A 22,710-nucleotide genomic window follows, 5' to 3' on the forward strand; every position below is an offset into this window, starting at 1 on the left:
AATTCCATATGCGTTATTTCATAGTTTTGATGTCTTCACTATTAATCCACAATGTAGAAAATAGTAAAAAAAATAAAGAAAAACCCTTGAATGAGTAGGTGTGTCCAAAATTTTGACTGGTAGTGTATATATACATCGACCAGAAGCCATGGATTACAGGCAGAATCTGTACTGAGCTAAAGGCTAGAGCTGCCAATTTCAAGGAGCGGGACACTAATCCGGATGCTTATAAGAAATCCCGCTATGACCTCCAACAAGCCATCAAACAGGCAAAGCATCAATACAGGACTAAGATCGAATCCTACTACGTCGGCTCTGACACTCGTTGGATGTGGCAGGGCTTGCAAACTATCACCGATTACAAAGGGAAACCCAGCCATGAGCTGCCCAGTGACGCGAGCCTACCAGGCTAGCTATATGCCTTCTATGCTTGGAAGACTGTGTGATCTTGCTCCCCGTAGCCAATGTGAGTATGACCTTTAAACAGGTTAACATTCACAAGGCCGCAGTATTAGACTGATTACCCAGGACGCGTATTCAGAGCATGCACTGACCAGCTGGCAAGTGTCTTTACTGACATTTTCAAACTCTCCCTGACCCAGTCTGTAATATCAACATGTTTCAAGCAGACCACCATAGGTTACCTTGGTACAGGGCACAGGGACTGTCTAAATTACTATCGCCCATTAGCACTCACATCTGTAGCCGTGAAATTCTGGTCATAGCTCACATCATCCTATATACCCTGTACACACTCCAATTCGAATCCTGCCCCAACAGATCCACAGATGACGCAATCTCTATTGCACTCCACATTGCCCTTTCCCACCTGGACAAGAAGAACATATATGTGAGAATGCTGTTCATTGACTAGAGTTCAACACCATAGTGCCCTCAGAGCTCATCACTAAGCAGGGCCCTGGGACTGAACACCTCCCTCTGCAACTGGATCCTGACGGGCCGGCCCTAGGTGTTGAGGTTAAGCAACACATCCGCCACGCTGACCCTCAACCCAGGGGAGCACGCTTAGTCCCCTCTTCTTCACTCACGACTTCATGGCCATGCACGACTCAAACACCATCATTAAATTTGTGGATGACACAGCGGTGGTAGGCCTGATCACACATGACGACAAGACAGCCTATAGGGAAAAGGTCAGTGAACTGTCAGTGTGGTGCCAGGACAACAACCTCGCCCTCATCGTCAGCAAGAAAAAAAAGGAGCTGATCGTGGACTACATGAAACAGAGGGCTGAGCACGCCCCCATCCACATCGACAGGGCTGTAGTGGAGCGGGTCAAGAGCGTCAAGTTCCTCGGTGTCCGAATAAAGCAACACAGTCGTGAACAAGGCCCAACAACGCCTCTTCCCACCCAGGAGGCTGAAAAGATTTGGTATGGGCCCAAAGATCCTCAAAAAGTTATACAGCTGCACCATTGAGAGCATCTTGACTGGCTGTATCCCTGCTTGGTATGGCAACTGCTTGGCATCCGTCCACAAGGCGCCAGACGGTAGTGTGTACGGCCCAGTACATGGGGCCAAGCTCCCTGCCATCCAGGACCTCTATACCAGGCGGTGTCAGAGGAAGAACCCAAAAATGGTCAAAGACTCCAGCCACCAAAGTCATATGTTCTCCCTGCTACTGAACAGCCAGCGGTAATGATGCACCAAGTGTAGAACCAACAGGATCCTGAACAGCGTCTACCCTGAAGCCGTAATATGCTAAAGAGTTAACCAAATAGCATCCCAGACTATCTCTTTTGACTCATGACATACACTGCTGCTATGGTTTATTATTCTCTCCTATTGCCTAGTCACTTTACCCCTACCTATATGTACATACACTATATATACAAAAGGTATGTGGACACTCCTTCAAATTAGTGGATTTGGCTATTTCAATTACCTCGTACCTGCACATCGACTCAGTACTGGTATCCCGTTTATATAGCCAAGTTACCGTTATGAATTGTGCATTTATTCCTTTTTTTCTCTCTGCATGGTTGGGAAGGGCCTGTAAGTAAGCATTTCAGTTGGTCTACAGTTGGAAGCATGTGACAAATACAATGACAGTATGATTAAGCTTTCTTGAGGCACTGATACATGCACACATCCTCATAGCACTCTTCATCTGCATGCATCAGGACACAATGTGTCTCTTCGGATGGTGTTAAGGTTTCCTTGGTATTACTAAAAGGTGCCCCCAAGGGTTGATTTCAGGCCCAGTATTTTTTACTAGCTATATAAACAATATTGGTTTGTCTGTAAGAAATTCGAATCCTCCATTTTATGTGGATGATAATGTTTTGTATTCTTCTGCCACTTCTGTTGACAAGGCTCTTTCAGAATTACAAATCGCCTTTTTGCTTTGCAGGTGTCCAGTGGATGGATTACACTTTTTACTAAGGAATGTGTTAGTGTTTTGTAAGTTAGTTTTCTAAAATTGGGTTGTAAATATTGTATATTTGTATTGCTTTGCAATTGTAAATATTGAGAATTCGGATAATTGTGTACATGCAGGGAACCCTTGTAAATAAGGCTTTTGGTGTCAATGGGATTTCCCTATTTAAATAACTCAAATAAAATCATCTCACAAACACAAAAAAATACTCAGATTTTGGTAAAACATTTTATATCCAAAGCAAAACCAGAATGCCAGTTTCCCCTGCCCAGTCAGCCAGTTTCAGTCCCATACAGTGACATTGGGGAGGGGGACAGTCAAAGAGGGGACAACACACCACATTATCTGCAGACAAGCTCTTTGGCGTGTCGGCTGGACAATAAAAACAAAAATAAAACAATTGATTAGGATGAAGGCAAACTCTGGCAGACAGAGAGAGAGAAAGTCGGGTCTGTTCAAGGTTATGCCAACGGATCTCCTCGATGGTATTTCTGAGTACCATTAGAAGGTAGTTATCTCCATAGAAATTAAAGACCATGAAGGAAAATACCCTTCTCTTGTGGTATTTGGGTTTGGCTGGGGACCAGTACTACAGGCCATCTTCACATTCACAAAAAGCACAATTAAAACAGAATAAAATCAAATAAATCACCTCTCAGTCTCTGGTTCCAATTTCTATAGGTTAAAAAAGAGAAACCAATTCCAATCAATATACAAATGGCATAATATAATTGTACATGTTGTTCTCAGGTGAAATTTGAACAATTCTTCACACAAAGAAAAGTATAGAATATGTCTCCCCACTGGTCGTACACTTTCACACTAGAGGCTTAAATACTTTCATATTTAGATGGCTGTTAGAGGAAAAAGGTACTTTTGGAATAAAATCAAATAAAAAAGGACAAATACATTTAAGTGGCTTAGTGGCATAAAACATATGAAATAAAACTCATTTCATAAATTATTTCATGTACAAAGTCAATAAAATATAGGTTCCAGTGCTTTGGGAGATAAAAAACAACTATAAACAAGAATACAAACAAATACCTTTTAAATCATCATGTTTCTTCCTGTTTTTCTTTACTGATCATAAGCCATATCAAATCAAAGTGTTACCCCTAGTCCCTCATCCAAACTCATTTGTTACCCGTTAGTTTATTCATGTATTGTACAGCCGTAGTTTGGCTTCTACAGGGTTGGTTTGGTTTGTACCTGGTGAGTGTGTGTAGTTTTATCTGGCTGACCCAAAGCTGGCAGTTCTACAAGCACAAACCGGGTGAGGTACTGAGGTCTCGCTCAAAGTGTTGATTTGAACACAGCCTAATGGCACACTGCTTTGTGTGCGTGTGTGTGTTAGGCTGGTGCTGTGTTTTTACAGTGTGGAATACGACACTACAGACCAATCTATTTGACTGCTCCTCTATCTCCTAACTACAAACTACAACAGGGATCATCAACTAGATTCAGCTGCGGGCCAATTATTTATTGAGTGGATGGTCAGGGGGCCAGAACATAATTACAAAGAATTTGTAGACTGCAAGAAGCCCAAACAGATATAAAAACATAATTTCAAACCTTTCTTACATTTGTATACGATCACATCTATTACGCTTGGGAATACTTTTATTTTACTACCCCTAAAATTACTTGGAGCTGATTTTCTGGCATTTAACAGTCTTTTATGTAAACAATCATTTAAAAAAAAAAGTGTCTCGGAAAACTTGCGGGGTATGTATGTATGTAGCACAGGCCGCCAGTTGGGGAACCCTGCACTACAATATACTAAAACACAACCCACTCCTTCACTCTCCACCCAGATAGAGTGGGGCTTCAGGTGGCTAACACAAGGCACGTTGGCAGGTTAAGGACTGGGCTACAGAAGATCCTGAGTCGCTACATGGAATTACTTACACTGTGGAGCGACATAACCTCTTCGATCGCTACACTATCTCACAATGCAGGGCCAATCCATCTCTCCTCAACATTCACACAGGGGTCAGAGGTCATGGAGTAGACTTGGCAGTACCCTAAAGGCTAAAGATCACACAGGAGATGGCAGTACCATAGAGGTAATGGCAGTGTGTTTTACAGAAGAAGGGTGTGTGTGTGTGTGTGTTAAAACGTTGGCAGTCCCTCACATATTTCCCTTCAAATAACAGGGGCCCTTCTGCGTTAGAGTGAACAAGAAGCTGTCTGTGCTCGTTGTGTATTTGTGTGTGTACTAGATTGTGTATCATTTAGAGGTGCTCTGATATTTACAGTGGTAGGGAACAACTATTGCAATCCGAAACATGGGTTTGGTTTCTCATATTGCTGTTGAATGTGAGTGTTAAGGGTGTGCATCCATGAGAATTTTGAGTGTGTGTGTTTAAGTATGTCTCAGTGTGTGTACAGTGTCTACGCGAGTGCTTACAGTGTATGTGAGGGCGTCTGGAGTGCATATGTAGCAGGGTTGAGGAACAGAGCAAAAGCATATATCACAGTATATCTGTGCTCTCGGGGTGCATGTCCATTGGGTGTTCTGTACGTACCATATGTGCCTGTGTCTGTGTGTGTGTGTGTGTGTGTGTGTGTCTGTGTGTGTGTAAACTCCCTCTACAGTATATCTGTGTCCTCTATGCTGAAGCTGGATCTGCGGCTGGAGTCAACCGAGGCCTCAGGGGACATGGCAGAGAGCAGAGGGTCTCCACCTAGAGGAGACAGGGGCTCGTCCATCATCAGGAAGCCCAGGTCGCCTCTCCTTCCCTGGGTACCAAGGAGGCCAAGCTCCCCTAGCCCTGACAAGCCCTCCGGGTAGCCAGGAACCCCGTCACACAAGTCCAGCGACTGGGCAAAGTCAAAGGGCTGAGAGCTGCCCACAGCTGGGTACTGGAGGGGAAGTTGGGGCTGGAGGTGAGGGGGGAGAGGAGGCAGCTGTCTGGGCTGGCCCTGCTGGGGCTGAATGTGGTGGGACTGGGGGTGGTGGAGGTGTTGTTGGCCCTGGGAAAGAGCTTGGTGCTGGGCCTGCTGCTGCTGCTGGAGCTTCTCCTCAGGGCTGGTTTCCTGTTTAATGTAGGAACCCATCAGGTCCCCAGAACCCATCCCAGATGGAGAGGAGCTGGGGAGGCCGTGCAGACGAGCCTGCATCTCCAACTCCTACAAACACAGAGAGGAGGAAGAAGAGAGGGTAAAGAGAGGGAGAGATGATTAAATACAGATGACTGCATGGCACAGCATTCTAGAGCTCATACTGTACATGCTCTTTACCTCAATGGTTGTATGCGTGTGACCGAGTGTGTTGCATGAATGAATGTGTGTGTGTTACCTCGATGCGCAGCCACAGCTGTTTGTTGGCCATCTCCATCCTCTTGAAGTTGTTCTCTACCTCTCTGGTCCTCTGCATGTCCTTCTGCATACGCTTGATGTACTCTACGGATGCCCTCAGAATAGTGCCCTTATTCCAGCGCACGTCCCTATAGAACATTACAGAAGAACACCTTTCCCAGTGAGCACTAGATGTTGAAAATACGTCTTTTCAATGTCTTCGCAACCAAAAATATGTCTTTTCAATGTCTTCGCAACCAAAAATATGTCTTTTCAATGTCTTCACAACCAAAAATATATCTTTTCAACATCTTTTGCTCATACGGTTAGAAGGATCACATTTCTTTCTCATGAGTATAGTTCAGTTGGCCAAACAAGAAGCAGGACACATAAGAATACATCTTCTGCTAAAACATATACAAAAAGTCTACATGTCTCAGACATAGAACAACAAATATTAAGACGGTGAAGTGAGGTGACTTACAGGTCGTTGGTTTTGGGGATCATGCCGCCCAGCTCTTTAATGCGGTCGTTGATGTTGAACCTCCTCCTCCTCTCAACTAAACCACAGGAAAAGAGGGAACGATGAAAGGAGGTGAAGAGAACATGGGAAAACGTGTTACAACAATGGCATTTGGAATTTCATGTGAGGCAGTCCACCTTCAATAACTCAATAACATGAACACAAAGGCACACACACACACTGACGTGACTATACACTCTGGCTGTTATTGCTGACTACACTAAAGACAGTGTAGATGAGTGGTTGTCAGCTTGGAGGTTAGAGACAGACAGATACAGAGAGAGACAGACAGATACAGAGAGAGAGACAGATGAGGAAGTCAGATTCCAGCTCTAGGTAGATGACCCTGTCCTACTGTCACCAATAGAGAAAGGTCTACAGGAACAACTTAACATTTTTGGGGAATACAGCATCAACTGGGCAATCAATATCAACTTTCAAAAAATGTGATTTTCCAGAAAAAGGCCAGGAATCAGAGGATCAGACAATCCTTCAAATTAGGAAATACCATGGTTGAACATACCCAATGGTGCAACTACCTGTGACAAAAAATCTTTGCCTCTGGGGGATTTTTTCTGGAAGTGAATGCGCTAAAGAAAAAGCCTGCAATGTATTTAACTGAATAAAAATAAACAAATATTCATATCCAAATCTGGTGCAAAATATTCAATAGTGCAATTTGACCAATTGCACTATATGGAAGCGAGGTTTGGAGTGAAACCTGTAATTACAAGTACAAGCATTGCACTAAATATCCATTATCCTAAATATCCAAAAGAAAAGTACCAAATAATGCATGCAGAGCGGAACACGGACGATTCCCTTTCAATGTAAATATAAAGGACCCGAGAGAGAGAGACCGTGAGAGAGAACGAGAACGAGAGAGAGACAGACAGAGACCGAGAGAGACCAAGAGAGAGACAGACAGAGACCGAGAGAGAGACAGAGACCGAGAGAGAGACAGAGGCAGAGAGAGAGAGAGAGACCGAGAGAGAGAGAGACCGAGAGAGAGAGAGACCGAGAGAGACAGAGAGAGAGAGAGAGACAGAGACCGAGAGAGACACACACCGAGAGAGAGAGAGACCGTGAGAGAGAACGAGAACGAGAGAGAGACAGACAGAGACCGACCGAGAGAGACAGACAGAGACCGACCGAGAGAGACAGACAGAGACCGACCGAGAGAGACAGACAGAGACCGACCGAGAGAGACAGACAGAGACCGACCGAGAGAGACAGACAGAGACCGCCCGAGAGAGACAGAGACAGAGACCGAGACAGAGACAGAGAGAGACAGAGACAGAGACCGAGAGAGACAGAGACAGAGACCGAGAGAGAGACAGAGACAGAGACCGAGAGAGAGACAGAGACCGAGAGAGAGACAGAGACAGAGACCGAGAGAGAGACAGAGACAGAGACCGAGACAGAGACAGAGACAGAGACCGAAACAGAGACCGAGAGAGAGACAGAGACCGAGAGAGAGACAGAGACCGAGAGAGAGACAGAGACCGAGAGAGAGACAGAGACCGAGAGAGAGACAGAGACCGAGAGAGAGACAGAGACCGAGAGAGAGACAGAGACCGAGAGAGAGACAGAGACCGAGAGAGAGACAGAGACCGAGAGAGAGACAGAGACCAAGAGAGAGACAGAGACCGAGAGAGAGACAGAGACAGAGACCGAGAGAGACAGAGACAGAGACCGAGAGAGAGACAGAGACAGAGACCGAGAGAGAGACAGAGACCGAGAGAGAGACAGAGACAGAGACCGAGAGAGACAGAGACAGAGACCGAGAGAGAGACAGAGACAGAGACCGAGAGAGAGACAGAGACAGAGACCGAGAGAGAGACAGAGACCGAGACAGAGACCGAGAGAGAGTCAGAGACCGACCGAGCGAGAGACAGAGACCGAGAGAGAGAGAGACAGAGACCGAGAGAGAGAGAGACAGAGACCAAGAGAGAGACAGAGACCGAGACCGAGAGAGAGACAGAGACAGAGACCGAGACCGAGACAGAGACCGAGAGAGAGACAGAGACCGAGATATAATTGAATTGAAAAAGCGTGTGCAAGCAAGGAGGCCTTCAAACCTGACTCAGTTACATCTGCTCTGTCAGGAGAAATGAGCTACAATTCACACAACCTATGTGGGAAACTTGTGGAAGGCTACCCGAAAGGTTTGACCTACCGTAAGTTAAACAATTTAAAGGCAATGCTACCAAATACTAATTGATTGTATGTAAACTTCTGACCCACTGGGAATGTGATGAAATAGCTGAAATAAATCTCTCTACTATTATTCTGACATTTAACATTCTTAAAATAAAGTGGTGATCCTAACCGACCTAAAACATGGAATTTATACTAGGATTAAATGTTAGGAATTGTGAAAAACTGAGTTTAAATGCATTTGGCTAACGTGTATGTAAACTTCTGACTTCAACTGTATATTCCCCCTCAGAATCCCCATATTACTCAGAGGAGTCTTCATCTTCATCTCCCCCATAGAAACAAGTCTGTACTTTGTTAATGGTAGGTTACAGGGGAGTCTTTGGGGAGATTTACCTACTGCTCACCTCTTGGCCACAGCACAGTAGACTATATGATTACAGACATTGACCCTTTCTCTCTCAGTTCATTCACTGTCAAGCCACTAACACATCTGTCTGATCACAGCCAAATGACTTCGTTCCTCAAAAGAACAGACATGAAAACAACCACACATTCACAGCCCAGTAAGCTGTACAACATCAGAAATTCATACAGATGGGCCCAAAACAGCACAGAAGAATACCAGAAAGCAACCTGTAACCAAAATATCCAGACACTCTTAGATAACTTTCTGGATACCACATTCACTCACAGTGAAGAAGGCATCAATCTGGCAGTACAAAACATCAACTATATATTCAGGCAAACGGCAAAAGAAGCACAATTGAAATTGATAAAAAACAAACCAAAAAAGATCACAGATGACAACTGGTTTGATGCAGATTGTAAAATTATAAGGAAAAAACTTAGAACACTATCCAACCAAAAGCACAGAGACCCAAATAATGGTGAATTACACCTTTATTACTGTGAGACTTATAAACATACACTCAGAACCAAAAAAAGCACAGTGCAACAGCAAGCAGCTGACACTAATTGAGGAGTCCATAAACACAAACAACTTCTGGCACAAACGCAGAAAAACGCCAAATTCATGAGAAGTTGAATGGATTAGAAAAAGCTGTAAAGGACAATCAAAATCCATTGGACTCCCCAATTACTGACCAGGAACTCTAAGAAACTTCAGGTCCTCAAATTATATATATTTTTTAAAGCATGCAGACCTAATGGCATCCTAAATGAGATGCTCAAACTCAGTGCAGAATTTCAATTGGCTATATTAAAACTGTTTAATTTTATCCTGAGTGTAGGTTATTTCTAAAGGTCGACCGATTATGATTTTTAAACGCCGATACCGATTATTGGAGGGCCAAAAAAGCCGATACCGATTAATCGATTTTTACATTTTTAAATTTGTAATAATGACAATTACAACAATACTGAATTAACACTTATTTTAACTTAATATAAAACATCAATAAAATCAATTTAGCCTCAAATAAATAATTAAACATGTTCAATTTGGTTTAAATAATGCAAAAACAAAGTGTTAGAGAAGAAAGTAAAAGCGCAGTTTAAGTTCCTTGCTCAGAACATGAGAACATATGAAAGTTGGTGGTTCCTTTTAACATGAGACTTTAATATTCCAAGATAAGAGGTTTTAGGTTGTAGTTAATATAGGAATTATAGGACTATTTCTCTCTATACGATTTGTATTTCATTTACCTTTGACTATTGGATGTTCTTATAGGCACTATAGTATTGCCAGTGTAACAGTATAGCTTCCGTCCCCCTCCTCGCCTCTACCTGGGCTCGAACCAGGAACACATCGACAACAGCCACACTCGAAGCATCGTTAGCCATCGCTCCACAAAAGCCGCGGCCCTTGCAGCACAAGGGGAATAACTACTCCAAATCTAAAAGCGAGTGACGTTTGAAACAGTATTAGCGCACACCCAGCTAACTAGCTAGCCATTTCATATTGGTTACACCAGCCATTAGGCTGATAGACTTGAAGTCATAAACAGCGCTGTGCTTGCGAAGAGCTGCTGGCAAAACGCACGAAAGTGCTGTTTGAATGAATGATTACGGGCCTGCTGCTGCTCAGTCAGACTGCTCTATCAAATCAGACTTAATTATAACATAATAACACACAGAAATACGAGCCTTTGGTCATTAATATGATCGAATCCGGAAACTATAATTTCGAAAACAAAACGTTTATTATTTCAGTGAAATATGGAACCGTTCCGTATTTTATCGAACAGGTGGCATCCCTAAGTCTAAATATTCTTGTTACATTTCACAACCTTCAATGTATGTCATAATTACGTAAAATTCTGGCAAATTAGTCTGCAATGAGCCAGGCAGCCCAAACTGTTGCATATACCCGGACTCTGCGTGAAATGAAAGAAAGAGAAATGACACAATTTCACCTGGTTAATATTGCCTGCTAAACTGGATTAGTAGTTATAACTAGTGATTATGATTGATTGTTTTTTATAAGATAAGTTTAATGCTAGCTAGCAATTTACCTTGGCTTCTACTGCATTCGCGTAACAGGCAGGCTACTCGTGGAGTGCAATGGTTAGAGCGTTGGACTAGTTAACTGTGCGGTTGCAAGATTGGAACCCCTAAGCTGACAAGGTGAAAATCTGTCGTTCTGCCCCTGAACAAGGCAGTTAACCCACAGTTCCTATTTAGTCATTGAAAATAAGAATGTGTTCATAACTGACTTGCCTAGTTAAATAAAAGGTATATAATAAAAAAATAAAATAATAATAATAGGAAATCGGCGCCCAAAAATATCGATTTCCGATTGTTATGAAAACTTGAAACCGGCCCTAATTAAATCGGCCATTCCGATTAATTGGTCGACCTCTAGTTATTTCCCTGACATCTGGAATCAAGGACCCTAACAATTACAGAGGCATTTGTGTGAACAGTAACCTGGGGAAGGTTTTCTGTAGTATTATAAATGTTAGAGTTCTAAACTTCCTTAATAAGCACAATGTCTTGAGTAAAAGCCAAATTGGATTTATACCAAAACATTGCACAACTGATCATATTTACACCTTACACACCCTGATAGATAAACATGTCTACCAAAATAATACTAAAACATTTGCTTGCTTTATCGACTTACAAAAAGCATTTGATTCTATTTGGCATACAGGACTGCTCTACAAAGTTATTGAAAGTGATGTAGGGGGTAAAACATATGACATATTTAAATCAATGTATACTGGCAATACGTGCAGCATTAAAATTGGCAAGAAAATAACAGAATTCTTTAACCAGGGGCGGGGCCTTTGCCAGGGTTGCAATCTGAGCCCTGCACTCTTCAATATTTACATAATTGGTCACTATTCTAGAAAAATCCTCAGCCCCTGGTGTTAGTCTCCACAATTCAGAGGTTAAATGCCTACTCTTTGCAGATGACCTATGCCTGCTGTCACCCACAGCACATGGCCTACAGCAGAGCCTGGACCTGCTAGAGCAGTACTGCCTGGGCCCTGGCAGTAAACCCCAAAAATACTAAAATAATGATTTTTCCAGAGAAGATCCAGATCTCAGGGAATTAGACCAACGTTCTCAATTTGTACAATATATATAGAGTACTGCCCACACTACAATTACTTAGGTTTAAAAATAAGCTCAACTGGACACCTTAATGAGGCAGTGAATGTACTGAGAGAGAAAGCATGCAGGGCATTCTACACCATTAAAAAACAAATTAAAATATCTATTAAAATTTGGCTAAAACTAATTGAATGTGTCATTGAACCAATTGCACTTCATGGCAGCGAGGTGTGGGGTCCACTTGCAAAACAAGATTTTGTCAAATGGGACAAACACCCCATTGAAACCCTGCATGCAGAGTTCTGTAAGATTCTCCTACATGCCCAGAGGAAAACTACAAACAATGCATGCAGGGCAGAATTCAACAACTCTCTATACGATTTGTATTTCATATACCTTTGACTATTGGATGTTCTTATAGGCACTATAGTATTGCCAGTGTAACAGTATAGCTTCCGTCCCTCTCCTCGCCCCTACCTGGGCTCGAACCAGGAACACATCGACAACAGCCACCCTCGAAGCAGCGTTACCCATCGCTCCGCGGCCCTTGCAGAGCAAGGGGAACAACCACTCCAAGTCTCAGAGCGAGTGACGTTTGAAACGCTATTAGCACGCACCCCGCTAACTAGCTAGCCATTTCACATCGATTACACCAGCCTACTCTCGGGAGTTGATAGGCTTGAAGTCATAAACAGCTCAATGCTTGAAGCACAGCGACGAGCTGCTGGCAAAATGAACGAAAGTTTGAATGAATGTTTACAAGCCTGCTGGTGCCTACCACCACTCAGTCAGACTGCTCTATCAAATCATAGACTTAATTATAACATAACACACAGAAATACGAGCCTTGGGTCATTATTATGGTCAAATCCGGAAACTATCATCTCGAAAACAAGACGTTTATTATTACAGTGAAATACGGAACCGTTCCGTATTTTATCTAATGGGTGGCATCCATAAATCTAAATATTCCTGTTACATTGCAAAACCTTCAATGTTATGTCATAATTACGTAAAAGTCTGGCAGATTAGGCGACCCAAACTGTTGCATATACACTGAGACTGCGTGCAATGAACGCAAGAGAAGTGACACAATTTCACCTAGTTAATATTGCCTGCTAACCTGGATTATTTGTGTGCAAAATATGCAGGTTTAAAAATACACTGCTCAAAAAAATAAAGGGAACACTAAAATAACACATCCTAGATCTGAATGAATGAAATATTCTTATTAAATACTTTTTTCTTTACATAGTTGAATGTGCTGACAACAAAATCACACAAAAATTATCAATGGAAATCAAATTTATCAACCCATGGAGGTCTGGATTTGGAGTCACACTCCAAAGTGGAAAACCACACTACAGGCTGATCCAACTTTGATGTAATGTCCTTAAAACAACATTTCAGTAAAGTGCATCTTTGTGGAGATTTCAATGCAAGAACAGGTTTTGAGCCTGACTACACTGATGAGGGAGGTAACCATCACATATTTGGACACCCCTCCTTGTACAGTAACCCTATTATAAATAATAGAAACAGTCCTGACCAAATACTGAACAAAAATGGGAAGGAGTTAGTACATCTCTGTCGAGCCTTAGGCCTGTACATGCTTAATGCTAGAATCAGATGGGACTCTTTAGGTCAGTTTACTTACTGCTCAGCTCTTGGGACAAGTGTAGTCGATTATGCCATCACTGACATTGACCCCTCCTCCATTAGTGCATTCACTGTCAGACCACGGACACCATTGTCAGATCAACGTGTTTCTGAAGAAATTAACCGGCAATATTCATTTAAAAAAACAGCCTAATAAACTCTACAACATAAACCAACTGTACAGATGGGGTCAAAACAGCCCAATAAACTCTACAACATAAACCAACTGTACAGGTGGGGTCAAAACAGCCCAATAAACTCTACAACATAAACCAACTGTACAGGTGGGGTCAAAACAGCCCAATAAACTCTACAACATAAACCAACTGTACAGGTGGGGTCAAAACAGCCCAATAAACTCTACAACATAAACCAACTGTACAGATGGGGTCAAAACAGCCCAATAAACTCTACAACATAAACCAACTGTACAGGTGGGGTCAAAACAGCCCAATAAACTCTACAACATAAACCAACTGTACAGGTGGGGTCAAAACAGCCCAATAAACTCTACAACATAAACCAACTGTACAGGTGGGGTCAAAACAGCCCAATAAACTCTACAACATAAACCAACTGTACAGATGGGGTCAAAACAGCCCAATAACCTCTACAACATAAACCAACTGTACAGATGGGGTCAAAACAGCCCAATAACCTCTACAACATAAACCAACTGTACAGGTGGGGTCAAAACAGCCCAATAAACTCTACAACATAAACCAACTGTACAGGTGGGGTCAAAACAGCCCAATAACCTCTACAACATAAACCAACTGTACAGGTGGGGTCAAAACAGCCCAATAAACTCTACAACATAAACCAACCGTACAGATGGGGTCAAAACAGTGCAGAGAGATTCATTGAAACATTGAACTCAAATGAAATGATGAACTCTATACAGGTCCTCAATACCAAAACAATAAAGGTGTCAATTCAGCTACTCGAAACATCATCTGCATATTTCAAAAAGCAGCATCAAAAGAAAATTTGAGAAAACCAAAGAAATGCAACATCAGAAACAAACAAAAAAAAAGTTTCTGAAAATGGTTTGATAACAAATGTAAAACAATTAGAAAACACCTAAAACAAATGTCAAATGAAAAACATAAGCAGCAAAACAACCCAGAGCTACGCTATGAATACTCTGAAACAGCATAAACATACACTGAAAGAAATTGAATTATACCAACAAGACACTTGATGCAATTGAAAACGCAATTGACCAAAATCAGTTCTGTGACATGTGTAACAATTTAAGCACGACAAAGCCACAATAATTAGCCATACAAGATGTAGGAATTTGGAAAACTTATTTTGATAATCTATACAAAAACATCCCACAAAAAGATACAACAGAACTAATTAGAAATTAAAGAAATTGAACATCCTTGAATCAGTCACAAAAAAAAAACTAAAATCCATTAGATTACGCAATAATCCAACAGGAACTAAATGAAAAGCTCAAATCTATAAAATCAAAGAAGGCTTGTGGTCTAGACAACATCAGAAATGAAATGCTGAAAAACAGCACACCTGAATTGCAAAATGCTGTGCTTAAATAGTTCAACATGGTTTTAACTTCTGGCTACTTCCCTGATGTCTGGAACCAGGGGCTCATCTCCCCTAACCACAAAAGTGGAGACATCAGACCCCAATAATTACAGGGGAATTTGTGTAAACAGTAACTTGAGAAAGGGTTTCTGTAGCATTTAGAATTCAAGAATTCAAACTTTTCTTCAAGAAAACCACTGTAATAAGTAAATGTCAAATTGGCTTTCTCCCTAACCATCACACTACTGACCATATATACACCTTACACACACACTAATTAATAAACACCATCTCACTACTGACCCTATATACACCTTACATACACTAATTAATAAACACCATCTCACTACTGACCCTATATACACCTTACATACACTAATTAATAAACACCATCTCACTACTGACCCTATATACACCTTACACACACTAATTAATAAACACCATCACACTACTGACCATATATACACCTTACACACACTAATTAATAAACACCATCTCACTACTGACCCTATATACACCTTACACACACTAATTAATAAACACCATCTCACTACTGACCCTATATACACCTTACACACACTAATTAATAAACACCATCACACTACTGACCATATATACACCTTACACACACTAATTAATAAACACCATCTCACTACTGACCCTATATACACCTTACACACACTAATTAATAAACACCATCTCACTACTGACTCTACATACACTAATTAATAAACACCATCACACTACTGACCCTATATACACCTTACATACACTAATTAATAAACACCATCTCACTACTGACCCTATATACACCTTACACACACTAATTAATAAACACCATCTCACTACTGACCCTATATACACCTTACACACACTAATTAATTAACACCATCACACTGCTGACCCTATATACACCTTACACACACTAATTAATTAACACCATCACACTACTGACCCTATATACACCTTACACACACTAATTAATAAACACCATCACACTACTGACCAAACCCAAGAGCTGAGCCCAGAAACGAGCCCTCTCAGTCAGCTGGTGTTGGACCTCACCAACCAAGCTGACACCAGCACTGCTTCAAAAGAAAGAATTCCAATAAACAAAATCAAAGGACATATATACAACATTGGAAAAACGAAAAAAATAAATCCCAAAGCCGACTAAACTGCTATCTGACCCTAAACAGAGAATATGAATTGGCTGATTATCTCTACTCTGTCAGAGATACGAAGCAGAGACAGATCCTTACCATGTACAGGCTGAGTGACCACCAATTGGCAATAGAAACCGGCAGACATAAAAAAACATGGCTACACTAGGAGGAGCGTGTATGTGGTCACTGTGCGACAGAGGAGGTAGAGACAGAGATGTAAAGACATGGCTACCCAAAGAGGAGCGTGTATGTGGTCACTGTGCGACAGGGGAGGTAGAAACAGAGATGCACTTTCTCCGTTACTGTGAGAAATATTCCTCACCAAGAGATTCATTATTCACAGATATTACTACATTTATTACAAATGTTAACTTATTAAACCCAGAGGAAAAACTAAACATACTCATGGGAGAAGGAGCCACGGCTCCTCTTCCAGCCAAATATGTATTTGCCTGCCATAGCCTGAGGGACAGTGAATAAAATCTGCATAGTAACTTACTTATTATTAGTATTATACTATTATCTCTATTATTATTATTATTATTATTGAGAGCAAGACCGACCGTGAGAGAGAGAGCGACACACCGTGAGAGAGAGAGCGACACACCGTGAGAGAGAGAGCGACACACCGTGAGAGAGAGAGCGACACACCGTGAGAGAGAGAGCGACACACCGTGAGAGAGAGAGCGACACACCGTGAGAGAGAGAGCGACACACCGTGAGAGAGAGAGCGACACACCGTGGGAGAGAGAGCGACACACCGTGGGAGGGAGAGAGCGACACACCGTGGGAGGGAGAGAGCGACACACCGTGGGAGGGAGAGAGAGACACACCGTGGAAGGGAGAGCGAGACACACCGTGGGAGGGAGAGAGAGACACACCGTGGGAGGGAGAGAGAGACACACCGTGGGAAGGAGAGAGACACACCGTGGGAGGGAGAGCGACACACCGTGAGGGAGAGCGAGAGACACCGTGAGAGGGAGAGCGAGAGACACCGTGAGAGGGAGAGCGAGAGACACCGTGAGAGGGAGAGCGAGAGACACCGTGAGAGGGAGAGCGAGAGACACCGTGAGAGAGAGAGCGAGAGACACCGTGAGAGAGAGAGAGCGAGAGACACCGTGAGAGAGAGAGAGCGAGAGACACCGTGAGAGAGAGAGAGCGAGAGACACCGTGAGAGAGAGAGCGAGAGACACCGTGAGAGAGAGAGCGAGAGACACCGTGAGAGAGAGAGCGAGAGACACCGTGAGAGAGAGAGCGAGAGACACCGTGAGAGAGAGAGAGCGAGAGACACCGTGAGAGAGAGAGCGAGAGACACCGTGAGAGAGAGAGAGCGAGAGACACCGTGAGAGAGAGAGAGCGAGAGACACCGTGAGAGAGAGAGAGCGAGAGACACCGTGAGAGAGAGAGAGCGAGAGACACCGTGAGAGAGAGAGAGCGAGAGACACCGTGAGAGAGAGAGCGAGAGACACCGTGAGAGAGAGAGCGAGAGACACCGAGAGAGAGCGAGAGACACCGTGAGAGAGAGAGACACCGTGAGAGAGAGAGACACCGTGAGAGAGAGAGACCGTGAGCAAGAGAGAGACCGTGAGCGAGAGACACCGTGAGCGAGAGACACCGTGAGCGAGAGACACCGTGAGCGAGAGAGAGCGCGAGAGACACCGTGAGAGAGAGAGAGAGCGAGAGACACCGTGAGAGAGAGAGAGAGCGAGAGACACCGTGAGAGAGAGAGAGCGAGAGACACCGTGAGAGAGAGAGAGCGAGAGACACCGTGAGAGAGAGAGAGCGAGAGACACCGTGAGAGAGAGAGAGAGCGAGAGACACCGTGAGAGAGAGAGCGAGAGACACCGTGAGAGAGAGAGCGAGAGACACCGTGAGAGAGAGCGAGAGAGACACCGTGAGAGAGAGCGAGAGAGACACTGTGAGAGAGAGCGCGAGAGACACCGTGAGAGAGAGAACGAGAGAGACACCATGAGAGAGAGAACGAGAGAGAACGAGAGACAGAGCGAGAGAGAACGAGAGACAGAGCGAGAGAGAACGAGAGACAGAGCGAGAGAGCGAGAGAGAGACGCCGCGAGAGAGCGAGAGACGCCGAGAGAGCGAGAGACGCCGAGAGAGCGAGAGACGCCGAGAGAGAGCGAGAGACGCCGAGAGAGCGAGAGACGCCGAGAGAGAGCGAGAGACGCCGAGAGAGAGAGAGCGAGAGAGAGACGCCGCGAGAGAGAGCCAGAGACGCCGCGAGAGAGAGCCAGAGACGCCGCGAGAGAGAGCCAGAGACGCCGCGAGAGAGAGCCAGAGACGCCGCGAGAGAGAGCCAGAGACGCCGCGAGAGAGAGCCAGAGACGCCGCGAGAGAGAGCCAGAGACACACCGCGAGAGAGAGCCAGAGACACACCGCGAGAGAGAGCCAGAGACACACCGCGAGAGAGAGCCAGAGACACACCGCGAGTGAGAGCCAGAGACACACCGCGAGTGAGAGCCAGAGACACACCGCGAGTGAGAGCCAGAGACACACCGCGAGTGAGAGCCAGAGACACACCGCGAGTGAGAGCCAGAGACACACCGCGAGTGAGAGCCAGAGACACACACCGCGAGTGAGAGCCAGAGACACACACCGCGAGAGAGAGCCAGAGACACACCGCGAGTGAGAGCCAGAGACACACACCGCGAGAGAGAGCCAGAGACACACACCGCGAGAGAGAGCCAGAGACACACCGCGAGAGAGAGCCAGAGACACACCGCGAGAGAGAGCCAGAGACACACCGCGAGAGAGAGCCAGAGACACACCGCGAGAGAGAGCCAGAGACACACCGCGAGAGAGAGCCAGAGACACACCGCGAGAGAGAGAGCCAGAGACACACCGCGAGAGAGAGCCAGACACACACCGCGAGAGAGAGCCAGAGACACACCGCGAGAGAGAGCCAGAGACACACCGCGAGAGAGAGCCAGAGACACACCGCGAGAGAGAGCCAGAGACACACCGCGAGTGAGAGCCAGTGACACACCGCGAGAGAGAGCCAGAGACACACCGCGAGAGAGAGCCAGAGACACACCGCGAGTGAGAGCCAGAGACACACCGCGAGTGAGAGCCAGAGACACACCGCGAGTGAGAGCCAGAGACACACACCGCGAGAGAGAGCCAGAGACACACACCGCGAGAGAGAGCCAGAGACACACCGCGAGAGAGAGCCAGAGACACACCGCGAGAGAGAGCCAGAGACACACCGCGAGAGAGAGCCAGAGACACACCGCGAGAGAGAGCCAGAGACACACCGCGAGTGAGAGCCAGAGACACACACCGCGAGAGAGAGCCAGAGACACACACCGCGAGAGACAGCGAGACACACACCGCGAGAGAGAGCGAGACACACACCGCGAGAGAGAGCGAGAGAGAGACACACACCGCGAGAGAGAGCGAGAGAGAGACACACACCGCGAGAGAGAGCCAGAGACACACCGCGAGAGAGAGCCAGAGACACACACCGCGAGAGAGAGCGAGACACACACCGCGAGAGAGAACCAGAGACACACCGCGAGAGAGCCAGAGACACACCGCGAGAGAGAGCCAGAGACACACCGCCAGAGAGAGCCAGAGACACACCGCGAGAGAGAGCCAGAGACACACCGCGAGAGAGAGCCAGAGACACACCGCGAGAGAGAGCCAGAGACACACCGCGAGAGAGAGCCAGAGACACACCGCGAGAGAGAGCCAGAGACACACCGCGAGAGAGAGCCAGAGACACACACCGCGAGAGAGAGCCAGAGACACACCGCGGTGTGAGAGAGCGAGACACACCGCGGTGTGAGAGAGCGAGACACACACCGCGAGAGAGAGCGAGACACACACCACGAGAGAGAGCGAGACACACACCGCGAGAGAGAGCGAGACACACCGCGAGAGAGAGCGAGACACACACCGCGAGAGAGCGAGACACACACCGCGAGAGAGAGCGAGACACACAGCGCGAGAGAGAGCGAGACACACAGCGAGAGAGAGCGAGAGAGACCGAGAAAGAAAGGGAGAGTCCAAGAAAGCGAGAGAGAGACTGAGAAAGAGAGAGACCGAGAAAGTGTCACAGGCAATTAGACTTTAGTGCCAGAGCAGCAGACAGCTGTGGGTTAACCATCTACCTGTGGGTTGAGCTGTGTCAGCTGAATAAACCACTGTGTGTGTGTTTTTAGACAGACAGACAGAGAGTGGCAGGGACAGACAGAGTGGCAGGTGTACTTTAAGCAGTGCGAGGTAGTAAAAATGATGGATGTTGAAAAAGTGCACACTCATTCCTATTGTGTTTTTGCGAGGGAGGGTGAAAGTGAGAGAGAAAGAGAGCACACAAAAGAGGGGGATAAACTCACTCAGGTTGTGGTTGTCTTTCTTCTGTCTCTCTTTGGCCATTGCACGGGTTTCTGCATTGATAAAAACAACAAGCAATGAACTAACACTGTCCACAAAGTGTGTATAGTGAGTGTATATAGTTTGGGGTCATAGAGAGTTTGAATGTTATGTTAGAGGCTCACTTTAACCAAATTCATTGAGATTTAGTTTATGCATGGATACAGTATTTCCCCCTAATCATTAGTTAATTAGCTTAATTTACGAATTGAATTCAAACTCAGCACAAATGGCATTAAATCGTCCCCTCATTCTAGAGAAAAATATACCCCTGGTAGCCATGTATTTGGAACTATCTAATCCTTCTAGCTTTGGTATGCTGGTTTCCATTCATTACTTAGCATCTGATTCAGACCTGGGAAACTAGGTGGGGAAAGCATTTGGCCTGCAGGTCTGTCTCTGATTGGTTACTATGTTTCTGAAAGCTGTAAATGTCTGAGAGCTGGCTGCTTGTTTGCTGTGTCTAAGCTCGTCTCTGATTGGTTGCCGTGGCTTTGATTGGTCCTACCCGTCAGCTCTCGTTTGATGGCCAGGTTGGCAGGGCAGGAATTGCTTGTCATGGCGATAGATTGACCGGTCATCCCAGGGCCCGTGTACACGTCCAGGTGACTGCTGGACAGAGGGAGCTGGGGAGGACACACAAATCAGTATGAGCACCACAGCCTACATTTCACTCTATAATCTCAATAAGAGAATTTAGGGTGACTTGTGAGATTGGAATCCAGGAGAAATAAGAGTATCAATACATTTGTCCTAGAAAATATTGTAGGGTTAAGCAGGGGTTATATGAATTACTAGTCAATTAATCATCAAGTTTAATGTAGGATGGGTTCAAACAATGAACCAAGCACATCCTTTAGAAGGAGAAACGATAGATACAGTATCCTATCCTAACCAGACACCCTATTTTCAAGTCAGTTAGGACCCCACTTTAAGCCGTTGTGGTTGGGTGATCGCCTGACACACAACAACATTCAGGAAACCATGCATGAACAAAACCTAGGAACATCTTAAAAACAAGGCTGGAAACCTCAAGGGTCGAGGACAAACTCCTTTTTCCATCAAATTCACTGAGATCACCCTCAATTACCTTAGAGAGAGCGAGTAGACATCGCGAGCGAGAGAGAGGACAGAGCGAGCGAGAGCGAGTAGATATCGCGAGCAAGAGAGCAGACAGAGCGAGCGAGAGAGCAGACAGAGCGAGAGCGAGTAGACAGAGTAGACAGAGCGAGAGAGAGAAGACAGAGAGAGAAGACAGAGAGAGCGAGCGAGCGAGAGTAGAGTAGACAGAGCGAGCGCAGACAGAGCGAGAGCGTAGACAGAGCAGTAGACAGAGCGCGAGCGAGAGAGAGTATAATAGACAAACAGGCAGTCGGTGTCTCATGAGAGTTTTATGGCATCATATTGTGGGTAACCCTGGTTAACCCTCTGAGCCAGATCAAACTCTATAAAACACACAGTGTGTTACATGTGTAGTGACTGGCTGTAAAGAGAAGATAGCAGAAGATCTCAGGCCAATATCACACCTGGAAAATACTGCCTCTAAACCTGCCTCTGCTCTGACATTCACACAATCATCCCTTATCTCTGTAAGGCTTGATTCAATTCAAGGGCTTTATTGGCATGGGAAATATGTTTACATTGCCAAAGCAAGTGAAATAGATAAACAAAAGTTAACAATAAAAATGAATAGTAAATATTACTCACAAAAGTTCCAAAAGAATAAAGACATTTCAAATGTCATATTATGTCTATATACAGTGTTGTAATGAAATGCAAATGGTTAAAGTACAAAACGGAAAATAAAACAATCAAAGTATAAACGTATTTACAATAGTGTTTGTTCTTCACTGGTTGCCCTTTTCTTGTGGCAACAGGTCACACATCTTGCTGCTGTGATGGTACACTGTGGTATTTCACCTAATTCTTTGTGGATCTGTGTAATCTGAGGGAAATATGTATCTCTAATATGGTCATACATTGGACAGGAGGTTAGGAAGTGCAGCTCAGTTTCCACCTTATTTTGTGGGC

General features: G+C 44.8%; 1 protein-coding gene across 7 annotated transcripts in view; it reads right to left on the minus strand.

Moving 5' to 3' along the window:
• Positions 1-2,614: 2,614 nt before the first annotated feature.
• Positions 2,615-22,710, minus strand: part of tfeb (transcription factor EB) — a 107,590-nt gene continuing 87,494 nt past the window's right edge. For all 7 annotated transcript variants that reach the window (XM_090241259.1, XM_036983571.2, XM_036983572.2 and 4 more), the window contains 5 exons: positions 21,188-21,305; positions 20,643-20,693; positions 6,188-6,263; positions 5,705-5,852; positions 2,615-5,535 (listed from right to left, as the gene is read on the minus strand). In XM_090241259.1, the coding sequence (XP_090097385.1) occupies positions 4,996-5,535; positions 5,705-5,852; positions 6,188-6,263; positions 20,643-20,693; positions 21,188-21,305 (933 nt within the window). In that variant the 3' untranslated portion in view covers positions 2,615-4,995. The remainder of the gene's footprint in view (positions 5,536-5,704; positions 5,853-6,187; positions 6,264-20,642; positions 20,694-21,187; positions 21,306-22,710) is intronic.

The sequence above is a fragment of the Oncorhynchus mykiss genome, chromosome 7 (assembly GCF_057628025.1).
Source record: "Oncorhynchus mykiss isolate SJ-2025 chromosome 7, ASM5762802v1, whole genome shotgun sequence".
Classification (NCBI taxonomy): domain Eukaryota; kingdom Metazoa; phylum Chordata; class Actinopteri; order Salmoniformes; family Salmonidae; genus Oncorhynchus; species Oncorhynchus mykiss.